A 15,563-nucleotide genomic window follows, 5' to 3' on the forward strand; every position below is an offset into this window, starting at 1 on the left:
TATATATATATATATATATATATAATTACAAATATTACTTTGTTGTGTGATTGTGATTATAAGGAACTGCTGGGACGGATCAAATTGAGATCACTTGGTTTGGACATTCTTTAGCACGAGTTCTAGAGACCTGTCTCTCTGTCAAAACCTTCATCTGACATGGCGAATTCACAAATTGCATAGATGTGGCTGTTTTGCAAAACTGCCACATTCAAAAGCCTGGCAATAGCTCCTTAGCCAATCGGCTTGGAGGCATTTGTTTATGCAGCACGCATGAAGAAAGAAACAAAATAACTTCCTATTCAAGTGACAAAAGTCTTACCATAGGAGTAAGGCTCACTCTGGTGATTGATTTTTAAGATATCTTGTATAGAGAGATTAAGTGCCAATGAAATGAACAAACTATAGAAGTTGTAGGTTCTATAGACATTGTCATCTCAAATATATTGCAAATGTCATGGACTTTCTTATGTTATGTTCTTATGATATTGTATCAGGAATCTACACTGAATGAACTCTAATCTAATTTGTCTAGCTTTGCCTAGAGATAACGATCAACCGAACACCTTGAATGCACCAGGCACTCAGGAAACAAAAGGCTACTCAAAACCGTTCTCTGTGATTTAATTAACCCGTCTAGTGAGAGAGGTAGTTTAGCATTGGAGTCTGAAAAGAGAGAAAAATAGCTTAAAGATTTAGAGATTTAAGACAAATTTCACATCATATTGATTTAATACCACCATGAGTACAAGATGGAAGCGTTTTTATTCTTAAATTGCCTAACAAGTATAGAATAACCCAGGTAATAAATCCCTAAGAGAATTAAACTGTTGGCAATGTCCAACCAAAGTCGCAACCCGACATGTTCGGTGTCTAAAGAAATGTAATTTCTTATGGTAAAAATAACGGGAATTCAGAATAAAATCTGAATTATTTAGCAAAAGTTATGCACGTTTTAAAAGTTTCCCCTTTCCAGATTATGATAAAGAACTAATCAAACAGAGGAAGGGGGAGCAATCAATCAAGATGGCAAGCCCATTCGCTACAAAATAGCCAATCGGAGCATGCAGCGGGAAATTCAAATAATCTCTTTGTTTGAAAAGTATAAAGCCCCCTGCTTTAGCCCAGCTCCTTGTCCCCAGCTCTAGCCCTCTAATCTAAGTCCCCAACTCTACTCCCCAACTCTACTCCCCAGCTCTACCCCCCTACGCTAGCCTCTTCCTCTGCGATAGCCCCCTGCGCTATCCCCTGACCGCTGATCCCTGCTCGCTCAGACTCTAAGAAACTACAAGACTGCACCTGGAGCCCTCAGTTTTCAGTATTTATCCATCAAGGTTGGGGGCCCTGACACTCGGAGAAACACAAGGTAACATAAAGCTGAAAGTGACTGCTTGCCAGGCTAGGTAACAATACAATACTAAAATATCTATTCAGGTATTGTGTGACCCTTGTTGTTGTGTCAGTATGTACTAATATTTCTTTGGTAAATTGTTGTTTTAAACCTTAGTTCTCATTGTAATGCTTTTAATGTGACATTAATTGTGTAACTGTTTTGTGTGATTTTCAAACTTATTTTGTTGCATGCTTAATAAATACCATCTTTCTAAGAAGAGATTCCCAGTATTGAGTCATTCGCTCATGTTGAACAAACACGATTTATGAACTTTGAACAGTCTGGAATGTGCTCTATTTTTGGCTTGTTGTAACGTGTAAATCTGCCATCGTTTTCAGAGAGCGATATTAAAACGGGTTTGTACATTATAATAGGACACTGTTTATTGTAGAGGTCCCACCGAGATCTTGACTATCGAAGGTATCTCTTTATCCCCTACAGTTTTTGGAGGTCCTTTAATTTATTGCTCTTAAGAATATATTAACTGCCTACAATAGTTCCACACAAATGTCATGTACATTCTGCAGACATTTTAATAATGAATTATCAGATTAATGATCAGAACAGGAAAAGGAAGTATAACCACAATGGGGGGGTGGTGAATGTCAAGCTCAGTAAAGTGCAGCCTTTCTGTTTGACATCTTGATAATTTACAAGCAAAATGTTTCTGAGAAAAGAAAGGCGAGAAGATTCTAGGTATGCTCTAAATGGGAATGGTGCTGTCCCAATGCCGCCAGTCCAAGTAGACTGATGTGCTGGTATAAGGCTACTCCTCCTTGAAGCGCATGCCATTTAGCAAATGACTATTTGATCAAAGATCAAACAGCAATCTGATTAGTTTATTCAAACCAGAAGGAAATGCACAGTTTATCACGTCATTGTGGTTCTTTGGAGCATATGCCGTAGAGTGAATGAACATTGGCACATACAGGACAGATGTCTGAAGACTCAGGAGTGATAGGCACAATGGCAAATTTAACAAACTGTCCTTTGAATAGAACTTTGCACTTCAGATACCCTCTGTACACAGCAGTGTATTCCTTAGTGCTGATTTTGGGTTTGCCGTTAAATGGGATTTCTCTGTGGATTTTCTTCAGAAGACTGGGGCTGCGTTCTCCACCAGCCATTTATATGGCCAACCTAGCACTGTCTGACCTTCTCTTCATCATTTCTCTACCTCTGAGGATCTACTACTTCGCAACGGCTCGCTGGCCATTTGGAGATTTCATGTGCATGATACCAGGGACCCTGTTTTCAGTGAACATTAACTCCAGCTCCCTCTTCATTGGCTTGATCAGCCTGGACCGGTTCCTTGCTGTCGTGTATCCGTTGAGGTCCCGTGCTCTTCGAACCCCGGGGTTTGCCAGACTGGCCTGTGGGGCGGTCTGGTTACTAACCCTTGCATTCAGCATTCCCTTTGCATTCATCAACATGACAAAACTGGATGAATGCAACATCACTCAATGTTTTGATGGCCTGGATGAGAGGAAATGGAAACCAGCACTTATTATTTATAGCGTGACACTGGGATTGGGGGTAGTCATTCCCTTCATAATCATTCTATTCTGCACTGTATTGGTGATAAAGACACTAAACAGTCAACAGATCAACTCATCTGTGTTCGATAAGCAGAAAATTATCTTGGTGTTTGTCATGAGCTTGCTTATATATGCTGTGTGTTTTGTGCCTCTTTATATTGTATTAATATTGTATTCTTTACATAAAAATGGTTATCTAGCACACAGATTCTATGACGCATTACCGATTACCTTGTGCTTAGCTACAGTGAATAGCTGTGTGGACCCAGTCATGTACTATTTCACAACCAATGCTTTCTTGAAGAAAAAAAAAAAAAAGATAGAGCTGACTGTGACAGTAGCAGCAGACTCAGTCAGCAAGCAGAGTAATATGCGTTTGCAAAATCTTCCGAGCAGCAAGATGCAATGTGGAGCAGAGCCTGTAGAGAAGGTCCAGAGCACTGTATGAATATAAATGATTAAGTGACTTCTGTGGAACTATCAGAACAGTTCTATCAGAACTGTGGGCTTCTTACACAAGACTGAATGATTACTGTTCTATCAGAACTGTGGGCTTCTTACACAAGACTGAATGATTACTGTTCTGTCTACTGGGCTGGTCTTATAACTTAGTTCATGTAAAAAAAACTTGCCTTTCTGAATCTCTGACCTTTTTTTAACAAAAATGTATATATTGCAACACATACGAACTGGAGATTTCACTGCTTTGGGTCTCAAAGATTTTTTTACTTCAGATTGTGATAAGCACATATTTTAGCACAAGAAGGAAACAACGCACTAATAATAAATAACTTTCCATTTAGTTTGTTTAGAGGTTGTTTTTTTTAAAATTAGATTTGTGTAAATTCTCTAAATGTGTAATTTCTCTAATCTTTTGCAATAAAAACCATTTCCTCTTTGATAACTGAGTGTTCTGCCCCACTCTTATCTTTCCTGTCTATCAGATGATGAGGATCCTGTTTGTTGTTTTATTAACTCCGTAGTCCCAAAGCTTTCTTATTTTGGTTTCTTAATGGCCAAGGGTTGGGGGGCTTGGGGAGACCAGGTTTACTGAAGTCCATTGTAGCGTTCGATCCACTAAACCAGAGATTTTACAGATGGTGAAGTCGGCAGGATTCAGGCAAAAGGGTGAGAACAGTCCGTCAGTCCTAACTGAGCAGATACCCAGCTTTAATATTGCTGGTCTTTATGAAATGGCTTGGATAAATTAAACATTGTGAGTGGCTGAGCAAGATCCCATGACTGTGCAGTAAGCAATAATATATATATATATATATACTGTATATATCGAAATGAAACAGTCCTCGGGACTACTTTTTCTGAGTGGAAGGATACATAACCATCCAGCTGAAGCTCTCATCAGTTGTTTTTTTGCATCATCAATGCTGATGCTCGTAAAAATTTGGGTAAAGTACAAAATGCGCCTTATTTTTCTTAGTTGGTTTGCCATGTAACATAGATTTGGAGGTTGAATAGTAAATACCAAGCAGTCATATAAATACTGCCAGCTATAGCATGAAACTAAGTTTGACCTCGGTAGAACGGCAGCTCTGATTAAGACGCTGTACATAACCACAAATCACCCAGCACAGCAATGCTATTAGCACACAGCAATACTGTCTGATATTCTCCTCCACTAGAACTCATAGAGATGTTTTTTTTAACCCTTTAAGCACCAGTGACAGAATAGCTTTTTCTTCTCAGGCTTTCTATAAGCTGCTATAAAAACCTGGAGCTTGAAGTGGCTGCAACCCTCATAAATGCCTTATTTTTAACCACTAAAAATGGATTTGTAATAATGTTTGTGCTGGTGACAGCACTAATGATAAATGAAAGGGTCAAAATATTCCACTTTGTGTTCTGCTAACAATGCTGTTGTCTCTTACACACTTGCAGGTTTGTATCTATAAGGAACAGTTGTAAGTGTTCCTTATAGATACATTCATTATCTTAATATTAACTTAGATCTTCATTAATGATCAGAAACACTTGAAGAGGAAGCACACACCCTCTTCCTGTCAAGAGCTCACAAAACCCTCACTGCACCTCAAGTACTGCCCGAGAAGAGACGTTTAAGATTGAAGATAACCAAGCGCAGCAATAGCAATGGAAAACATGACTTGTCCACCATTTGACTCATCTTATTTCAGATACCCCCTTTTTACGTTGGTGTATAGCATTGTGCTTGTGCTAGGTTTGCCATTAAATGGGATTTCTTTGTGGATTTTCTTCAGAAAACTGGGGCTTAATTCTGTGCCAGCCATTTATATGGCCAACCTAGCAGTGTCTGACCTTCTCTTCATCATTTCTCTACCTCTGAGGATCTACTACTTCGCAACGACTCGCTGGCCATTTGGAGATGCCTTGTGCATGATACCAGGGACCCTGTTTTCAGTGAACATTTACTCCAGCTCCTTCTTCATCGGCTTGATCAGCCTGGACCGGTTCCTTGCTGTCGTGTATCCGTTGAGGTCCCGTGCTCTTCGAACCCCAGGGTTTGCCAGACTGGCCTGTGGGACGGTCTGGCTGTTAATTCTGGCATTAGGCATCCCCATCGCGCTGAACCACGGGACAAATAAAGACGCCTGCAACGTCACCCGCTGTTTTGAGTCTTATTCTGATACAAACTGGAGATTTGGATTCATTATACTCTGTCTCATAACAGGGTTTGGAATAATCGTTCCACTTGTGATCATCACGCTCTCCACCGTGCTGGTGATAAAGACTCTGCACACTCGCAAGGTCAGCTCCACCGTGTTTAAAAAGCACAAGATCATCTGGATGTTCATCATGAATCTGCTCATGTACGCTGTGTGCTTTGTGCCCTTTCATGTTGCATTCATACTGTATGCTTTACATAAGCTGAAGTACCTCCAGTACAATTTCTTTAATGCTCAAACAATAACAATGTGCTTAGCCAGCATGAACAGCTGCCTGGACCCCATCATTTACTATTTTACTGCTGATGCTTTCTGGAAGAAAAAGCATGAGGACACACCGCTGACATCAATGAAAACAGTATTACAGGACCAGTAAGCATATTATTTGCAAGCTTATTAAAAAAAACAAAAAACAAAACAAAAACAACAACTGATGCATTAGACGCCATTGTAAATACAGTGAGAGCTAATGTACACTGCTTCTAAAAGTGATATCAATTGTATTTAATGTGATTACATGGGAACTAAATTAGCATTTTACTCCAGGAGAAAAGGTATTGATCATGTTATTTCATATTACAATTAGCAATGACAAAACAGCTGTTTCTTATATTTTAACCCAAATGAGCTTTGCTGTCTCACTCAGAAATATCAGATTAGGTAGATTAGTAGATTAAAACCTTGATTATCCAAACTTCAGTTATCGGGGCAGCAGTTACCTGAGCCCCTTGTTAACCTGTCTAGCTGTGTGCAATGTTCCTCTGCCTTGTTTAACAGAAAATGTGTTATTTTACCTGCAATCTCATGTATTTATTAGTGTAGCACTGGAGGTTCTGTATTTAAAGGGAAAGCGGTTGTAGAAAGTATTTTTTAGGTTTCAAATAGAGGCTGTACTGTTGTTTATTTTTTCACTGCATGTTTTTAAATATATTATTGAATGCTTAATGTGACCCAGAGAGTACTGCCAGAGTTATGCTTTCTGCTTATGGATAATATGATGAATAGAATGACAGGGGAGCATAGCTAACTGAGCATTACTAATATAGAATGCATGCTGCAAAGCACTTTAGAAACTTCTCAAAAAATGCAGCTGGACTGTACATATTTTGTGCTCCATTGCATTCCTCTGCTTGTATGTACAGGCTCCTTCCCTTATGGTACTTTACCAAGCTGTGCATGCTCTGTTTGTGTGTATTTTTGCAAGTTTCACTTCCCCCTTAACCGAGAACAAAGTGCTTTATTTTGGTTAACCTTTTAACATTTTCGTAGTTTGCATTTTGTACCACCAGTATCAAACTTCTGCATATGGAAAATCTATACTGATGCACAAAAGAAACGCAACACTCAGGTCTAATGGATTTAATCAAATATTTTAAACATAGATATCAAACAAAATCACAGAAAATGAGAACAAAAATACAGATCAAAGAATCACGAGAAGTTTTTAGTATGAAACGTGACACACTGTCAAAATGAAAACATTACAAAGGGATGGGATGTTCTGCCACTCTTCCTGTGCAGCTGCAGCCAGCTGGCGAAAGTTGGATGGTCGCGGTTGTCTCCTATGGATGGCACTGGCGATTTGGTGCCACAGATATTCTATTGGACTCAGGTCAGGAGAAAAAGCTGGCCATGGCAAGACCTTGACATTTTTTCCCTCTAATGCCTGTTTTATTCCACATGATGCCCATTATTCTCCCTAAATGATATGAATGCACACAACATACATTTCAGTACCCAGCTGCAGCTTAAAGGAAGACAACGAAGCACAGTGTGAAGTGGTTTCACCTTTATTCATAACTACACCTTACTAGCAAACGAAATATACAATCTAAGAGGTGACCATATTATAGACATACAGTGTTTTTTTGTTCCCTTATGATAGCAATTACTTTAGTTAAATACAGAACCAAGGCTTTTCATGGTCATATAAAACAGATTTAGAAAGCAGGATTTGGAGAGATAAACACATGCAGTCCAAAAAAAAACCCAAAAAACGTATGATTTGCCAGCGAACAAGATTAGTTGACTTACAAAGTAGATGCAAGGCTTAAATTTAAACAACACTGGTGAATGTGTACAGCTATTCTCCCCTTGGCTATACAAGAACTGACAGCATTGCTGAGGTAATGTGACAGCATCAACGGGATTCAAAGACAGTTTAGGATTCTCCTTATAAAGATATATATTCAAATAAAAACTGCACTTTGGCTGTAAGCATGCTGGATTGTTATTGCAGCTGTTTTACAGGTAATTTGTAAATCACAGGTACATATTTGCAAGGCAACCTAACCACTTACAGCAGATTGTCTGAGTTCTGATTCTCTTTTACATGCATTCAGTCATCAGCTACAGGGATGGAGATAAAATCGGCTACAAACTTGATTAGCCACAGTGTACAGGTAACAAACTGAGGTGTGTGATTAAACTCCTAGTAAAATCAGGAATGCATCAAACTGCTATGCAATGGGGGTATAATTTCTATCCCTGAGCTATGCATTAAAACAGAAAGAAACCTGTTAATTGAACAGGAAACAATGCTTTTGTAATCTGTACACTTTTTTTTTTTTTTTTTTTACATTGCTTGTTATTATATTAACCTCATCTCGCTGAATGACACTTTGCTAATTGTGTTAACCAAAGGGCAGTCTAAAAAGTCCTGTGACATTTTCTGGGGTTTATTTTTGCACACTGTATAAATACAAGCCTTGCAATAGATGGTGCAAGTTTAAGAGTACAGGAAAAGGCGTGCATGTTCAGTACCTACCAAAGATAAACTGGAGCTGTACAGTACAGCATCATAACAGGGCCAGTTTGACACTTAAAGTGAACGTTCAGCTTTACATGTAAGAAGAGATGGCTACAGTGTGCAGAAGTGGTGTCAAGCAGGGAGATACTCATTGCAAAGATCCTTAGGCCTGATCACAGATGAGAGTTTCCACCACAAATGTGTTCTCAAGGTGACGGATGCTGTGGCAGTTTCGTGCCTCACGCTTGTCAATGCCTGTGGAAAGAAATGGAAAACTGAAGCACCGAATTGGCCCAACTTAAAGTGTCCCATCAAACAGGGACACTTTAGTTCTGTTCTGTTTCAGCAGACTGCACAAGCTAATCAGTGAGTGTTTCTTACGTCGTCTGCTGCTCCTGTGCTTCAGCCTGTAGGTCTCCTTCCCGCCGCACAGTCGGTCAATGAACACCCCCAGCTGCTCGACACTGAGGACCTGTCCCACCACTACCATCTCCTCCTGGATGATGTAGGTCTGAGGGAGGTAGGTTCCCCTCTGTGAAGACAGTGGTGTGGGTTTCAATGCTGTACCAAGCTCACCTTTGCAATTATCTTTTTTTTTGTAAGACATGCCACCTTCATTGTTGAGCTGGGGTGGCACTTCCACACAGTGTATCAGATAGGGTACAATGAATCATGCATAACAACTCAAATACTGCTATTACTAACACATATTAACAACAAGCTGGTTCATTTAGTGTTGGGGAAAAAAGACACCTTTTAAATGATTCAACTGCAGTATTCTTTTTATCTGTCTAGGGAACATGTTACTCAAGGGAAAGATACACAAAGGCAAGTTTTCAAAGCGATTTTATCTGCATTGCCACAAAAAAAAAAATGCAATTCTCATTCTAAAACTTCTACTCACAAATTACATTTCCAACTTGTTTATTTTCAGTATAGTGGGTACTTTTTTTTTTCCTTTTCTGAAAAATGAATAGTAAATAGCTTTGAGAAAGTAGCCCTAATCCTAACCATAACCCTAACCCAAATTGTTTTTATACCAGGACATACTGACTTGGTGTTGGTTCACTATATTCTTTAGTAATGCAGTCTCCTGTGCTTGTTACCTTCTGAGAATAGCTCACAGCTCAGGCCATGTTTCACTAGCACTGTTCATACTCAGAACCTACCCTGACATTAATCAGCAGGTCCCGGAGGTTCCGTGGTGGCATCACTATGGAGGTATTCAGTTCTATCACGTAGCACTTGTCCAATGCAATGTCATAGTAAGCTGTCAAACCCTGAAAGACAAATAAAATGCATACTGCAAAATGAATGGGGGACATCATACCAGTACCTGAGCATCATAGCTTTCTCTCCAGCAGTTTTATTTTTACTGGCTCATCAGCTGGAGCTGCAGTTTAGTATTAGTCTGGAACTGTTTTTGGTTGTTTCAATATTTCATTTACATTATTCTTCCTAATTGTTATTTAGAAAATGTTTGATCTCAATATTTTACATTCACCGTCAGCCAGACTGCAATATCAAGTGGAACAAATATTGCAAATGTGACTGCAAAAACCATCACATATAATTGTTCAGCAAATCTTTGACCAGCTGCAATGACATCAAGGTGCAGTACTGTTGCACACAGATAAAGGGTTAGGCAATCGGCACAAATACAGTTGCTTATCTAGCCAATCAAGAATGTTTGGCAATGTATATATTATATACATTATTTTACCAAATTGCTAAATGTTGGTATGGCTACAGAACAAGCTACAGGGAACACAATGATGCAACTAGAAACAGGAATTTATGGGAACAAACACAAAGCATTCCCACAGGCAAAAGGTAAAGGGGAACAGCATGTCAGCATAAATTCAAATGAATACATGAACACAAATATCAAATTATTATTATTATTATTATTAGTTCATTTAGCAGATGCCTTTATCCATGAGACTTACAGGTGTGTGAACTATGCATCAGCTGCAGAGTCACTTACAACAACATCTCACCTGAAAGACGGAGCACAAGGAGGTTAAGTGACTGGCTCAGGGTCACACAATTACTCAGTGATTGAACCGGGATTTGAACCAGGGACGTCCTGGTTACAAGCCCTTTTCTTTAACCACATAATGAGAGGTTAAAGCAATGTGGTATTTTGTTAACTGGCAAGGCTGTGAATCATGTAGCTATCGTAGACAAACCATAGTGCTGAATCAGAGTTCAAATAACACACATGCATAACAGCATGGCGAAGCGGCAGAACGCTGTTTGCAGTTCCTCCTGAAGCGAACGTGTGGTACCATTACACCTGCTCACCCTGTGGAAGTCGTGGATAATGTCTGCTGCGTCACTTCCTCCGAAATGAGGCACTGGGACGTTAATCTGCTCGTAATTGTCCTCCAGATTGATCTCCACGCTCTCCTCCAGTTCCTGCCGTCCCCTGAAGGGGGCGTAAACAGAGTCTTCATACAGGACCCTGCATTGGAACAAGTTCTCCCGGGGAAACTGCTTGGAATGAAGAGACAGAGCAGAACAGTCGAGATATTGCAGGGTCATATTCACCCATAGGGCCATATATTATTAGTGTGGCTGAGAATTCCACCCGTGCAAAACTGAGGTGAGCAAGTCAGGCTAACATTTCAATCAAATGCATTAAACTGCTAAAACTTCAGTTTATTTTGACGTGGCTAAACGTTAACGATTTAGCAATGCCAATGCCATCACAACAATGCATGCATTCACAGCGATTTGGTATAATTGAGACTTATTGACTCAGGCAGGGGCAAAATTACAGGCATTATTGCAGAGGGAGTATTTTTAACATTAGGTAGAGAGATTAAGTTTACAATTAGGCTTGATTAAAATTCAAAGGTAGAGCACAGCACATAGTCACGCTAAAGAATCCAGAAGTGCAGTTCACATATTTAATGACTACTCAAATACAACTCAAAGCTGCTGCAGTATGTCCACTGTTTAGTAAAATCTTTTCACAAAACAAACATTAAACTTTAAAACTGCAGTGTCCAGTGCAAAACTACATCATGAAAAACCACATGTGTAGGTTATAACGCTAAAATAAAAAGCTGCATGTAAAAATATATAAACACCTGAAATCTTGTCCAGTAAAATGAAGGGCTTTAATTAATGTGTCCAGTGTGAAAACACAACACGAAATAATAAAGTAGCATCTAAAGTAGCACTATAGTATTAAAATGTTCAATACAAAAATGGTGCCTGAGTTACAAGCTGTTGCAGTGTCTAAAAAAATAATTTAAAAATCCAAAATATGGATTGTAGCCTAACAGGAAAGCGTAATCATTCAGACTGATTAGACTCCTAAAAGCTGAATTTTTGAAGTGAGGTTGTATTAGGAACGGCCACTAGGGGCATGCAATTGTAATTTGTGCCCCCAGAGCATTCTTAAGGGATGTCACTTACCTGACTGATGTAATAGTATCTGTAGACATATATGGATGCCAACACCAGACCTGACATTAACACAACCAAGCCAAAGGTCATGCAGCAGAGCCCATTGACAGCGGCCTTCCTGGTGCGCACCGGGACAGACAGCTCCTCCTGCAATAAAACATTCAATTACAGAACAGCAGGGAGCACAGACGCCACCCACCACAGGTTCTGTGCTCATAAAATCAGAAAATAGGGCTTTTAATGCAAGAACAAGAAACTGTGCTCTAACGGGGAAGCAGGGAAAGGGTTTTTAGAGGCAGAAGCTGAGAAACTAAGCGATGGAGATCTTTCTCAAAGGAACGCAGCGATTTTAACGGTATGATGCGAACAAGAAACAACTCAGTCGCAGGTACGAGCAGGTTATTTGTTGTCCTGGATGTCTTGCCTATGCAGTTTCTGCAAGCTGGGACCCCACAAATGTTCTGTATTGTATCTACTATAGTGAATCTTTTTCTTGGCCTACATTATTTTTGCTTGCTGTTCATGATACATTTTTTCCAAGCATTATTGCAAAATATTTTTAAATGCTCGTGTACATTGATTAACACGGTTCACTTCAAACCACATTATCACCCTGCTCCGTTCAAATGGCTCCCATTAATCTTTCTTTGCAGCTGTTATTAACTCACTCTTTTGATATGGAAAAAGCCACAGAAATGTCTGGAGACTTGTACCCTAACCACACTACCTAGATAATGCAATTTATAAACTGCTCAGGATCTTTCAGCCAATCAGAGCGCGCGTTTCGCCTTCTGTATTCCATGACTCACCACAGAGAAACCCTGTTGATGACATCAGCCGTGCCACACCGGCTGTTTACCGCGCTGTACTTCAGCACGGTTGACGTCATCTGCTTTAAAACATGTTTTGTACAGGCGTCCATGGTTTACACTTGTGTACCTTGTCACAAGCCGGTCTTTCCTGTTTTTTTACATTGCCTATGATGTAGTTTCGACTTCAGGCACAAAGGCTGTCTTGCCCTGCCCTCTCCTTTGGCCTTTCTAAACAATCTCTACATGTAAAGAACAGGATACTTTAACACAGGTTTACATGTTTCCATTCATTCAGCACATAGCCTATATCCTCACCTCAGCTCCAAATGTGTTATTTTCCAATACAAAAACAACATAATTTCACTGCACAATATAATGTAAAAAGTGTGAAACACAGTACATTTGACAAATATAATCTGTACAAAAATATACTGTAAAAAAGCAGTCCAGTTACAACTAGTATCTGTAAAAGACACGAGAAACAATGTTGTTTATTGTTATTATTATTATTATCTATATCTGTTTCACATTTACTGTAAAGATCATTTTACATAATAGCGTCGTGCTTGCAAAGACAACACACAAAACCTAACCTTTAGTCACGCATATACTCCAAACCATATTGTTTAGTCAACGAGCTGATGAAAATATGTAACATATGTTCTACATATATAAATCCACGACAGCAGCCGATGTTTTAATCACATGACCTAAGGCGCTCCTCTGCGGACGCCTTATATATTAAACAGAATTGTTTTCCTGTCTGCTATTGTTTCTGGTAAGCGATTGTCATCATTGCATCATATGGAACAACGCTTACATTACAGGTTTTTTCTTTTAATTATTATTTTTGGATGATGCTATAAACCAACGCTTTAGATCTGGCGAGGTTGTTATGAAAATAATAACAATAATTCATATTCCGGGATAATACAAATCACTTTGTATCCAATGTACGTATTAGGAAGTGTATCAGTCTTACGTGCTGTTGCTGAAGTGGTATTAGTATCTCGGTTTTATCCGCATCTTTTTCATCCTTCTCAGATTTCTGTAAAACACCAGTCTGCTGAAAAGTGATCTTCCCCATTTCTGTGTTTGAATGTTTAGATGTTCTGGTAATTTGGTTTGGTTTCGCTACGGTAAATACAGGTCGAGCCTTCACTAATACTCCCCTCCTTTCCTTGTCCAAACTCTCCCGAGTTTTGCTTCCTGGCTGATCTGCCGGAAGCGCGCCCCCCCCTTAAAGAGTCAAGAACATTTTAGAAAGAAATCAGCAATCAGCACATTCACCATCCGCTAATAAAGAGCTCTAATAATAATAATAATAATAATAATAATAATAATAATAATAATAAACAACAATCCCGGAATTGTAATGAAGCAGCCTGTCAATTCTTACACTTCATATACATTTGGCTGTGGATACATTAGGCTTCGTGAGCCTAAGCAAATATTTCAATTCAATTTAAATCTCCAGCAAACCGCGCATATATATATATATATATATATATATATATATATATATATATATATATATATAAACCTCCAACCACCCAGGAAATGCGGTAAGAATTGTCTTACCGCACACCCTAGAGTGGAATTATTTTGCTTATAAAATGGCTACACTTTTTTCTTGAAAATAATTGCACAAAATAGCTTTTTTAAGGAAAAATATATATATATATATATTATGTATCTTTCCACTAAGAAAAAACAGTCCCTCTATATATATATATATATTTTTATTTTATTTTTTTATTTGCCATAAACATTACATTGAACATTGACAATTTATAGTAAAATTTTAGAGATTATTTCCCACATCTGAGGGAGGATTCATCTAACACAGCCAAGCACTGCACTTGACATCGAACCCGACCTTGTTTAAAAGCCCAACGGTTGTGTCAGCAGAGAGCAGGAGAGATTTTAATTTTGTTTTAAATATGCTTCTGAAGTTGGAGGGTAGTGGTGAGATGTATCTGTTGCGTTTAAACATTGCATACTCTCTTGTCAGTTTTATAAGGCGATATTTAGTTTAATAAGTAGGTGCCTCTGCTGCATATACCGTATATATATATATATATATATATATATATATATATATATATATATATATATATACCGTATATATATATATATATATATATATATATATATATATATATATATATATATATATATATATATATAGGGCTTCTGTTTGTTGGGTTTTATTAACTGTATTACTTCGGTGCTTATTTTTTTTTTACCTATTTTCGAGTTTTATGTAAATCGTTTTTTTCAGGGCTTTCGTTTTTGAGATACTGTGTGAAATTAGTGTTTTCGGCTACTTTCCAAAATGCTTGAGCTTTCTTTTTCTGTCAAAAGATGTATAGTTGTAACTCGACAGTACTTGCACACTTAAGTTGTAGCTTCTTTCCTTTGCTGTCTTCCACAACGAAATCCCTCTGATCACGGGCACATTCTTCTGGGGTTTTTGTGTGGAGGCATTTTTGTACATTTCGCCACAATTCTGTTTTAAATCCTCCGTATCTTATATCGTTTTAAATCTCGCAAGCGGAGTCTCCAATAGAAATGTAGGAATGTGCTGTCACTCCATTGTTAGGACGGGTTTAATGTATTCTGAGCGAATCAATGATAAATACAGGTCAGGAAGGCGGGACATTGCCCAGCAGCACTGGGAAATGTATTTATTATTATTTTTGTAGTAGGTTTTAATTTTTCAATGGGAAAAGGATAAAGTCAACGTGAATTGATTAACCATTTTCAGATGTAAGTTGTTATATGATGTCATAGCCGTGTGGTAAGCCAATTATTACCACACGATCATAAGAACGTACGAGAGGAGGCCATTCGGCCCATCTTGCTCGTTTGGTTGTTAGTAGCTTATTGATCCCAGAATCTCATCAAGCAGCTTCTTGAAGGATCCCAGGGTGTCAGCTTCAACAACATTACTCGGGAGCTGGTTCCAGACCCTCCCAATTCTCTGTG

General features: G+C 38.7%; 3 protein-coding genes across 4 annotated transcripts; 2 read left to right on the top strand and 1 right to left on the bottom strand.

The window, feature by feature from the left end:
* Window positions 1-149: 149 nt before the first annotated feature.
* LOC117416489 (lysophosphatidic acid receptor 6-like) lies at window positions 150-3,843 on the top strand. The gene has a single exon (XM_034027597.3). It carries the CDS (start codon window positions 2,330-2,332, stop codon window positions 3,377-3,379), a length of 1,050 nt encoding a protein of 349 aa, XP_033883488.2. The 5' UTR covers window positions 150-2,329; the 3' UTR covers window positions 3,380-3,843.
* A 1,019-nt stretch (window positions 3,844-4,862) lies between these two features.
* On the top strand, window positions 4,863-6,473 carry LOC117417428 (lysophosphatidic acid receptor 4-like). The gene has a single exon (XM_034029575.3). The coding sequence runs from the start codon at window positions 5,038-5,040 to the stop codon at window positions 5,965-5,967; it is 930 nt and encodes a 309-aa protein (XP_033885466.3). The 5' UTR covers window positions 4,863-5,037; the 3' UTR covers window positions 5,968-6,473.
* An 892-nt stretch (window positions 6,474-7,365) lies between these two features.
* On the bottom strand, window positions 7,366-13,802 carry LOC117416499 (integral membrane protein 2C-like). 2 transcript variants are annotated; one of them, XM_034027614.3, is made up of 6 exons: window positions 13,555-13,802; window positions 11,770-11,907; window positions 10,648-10,839; window positions 9,510-9,620; window positions 8,722-8,872; window positions 7,366-8,595 (listed from the first exon to the last, which is right to left on the bottom strand). In XM_034027614.3, exons 1-6 carry the CDS (start codon window positions 13,657-13,659, stop codon window positions 8,504-8,506), a joined length of 789 nt encoding a protein of 262 aa, XP_033883505.2. In that variant the 5' UTR covers window positions 13,660-13,802; the 3' UTR covers window positions 7,366-8,503. The 2 variants fall into 2 exon arrangements, with proteins under 2 accessions (XP_033883505.2, XP_033883506.2); XM_034027615.3 differs by having other exon boundaries at window positions 10,648-10,836; window positions 13,555-13,801.
* Window positions 13,803-15,563: the final 1,761 nt, after the last annotated feature.

The sequence above is a fragment of the Acipenser ruthenus genome, chromosome 12 (genome assembly GCF_902713425.1).
Source record: "Acipenser ruthenus chromosome 12, fAciRut3.2 maternal haplotype, whole genome shotgun sequence".
NCBI lineage: Eukaryota > Metazoa > Chordata > Actinopteri > Acipenseriformes > Acipenseridae > Acipenser > Acipenser ruthenus.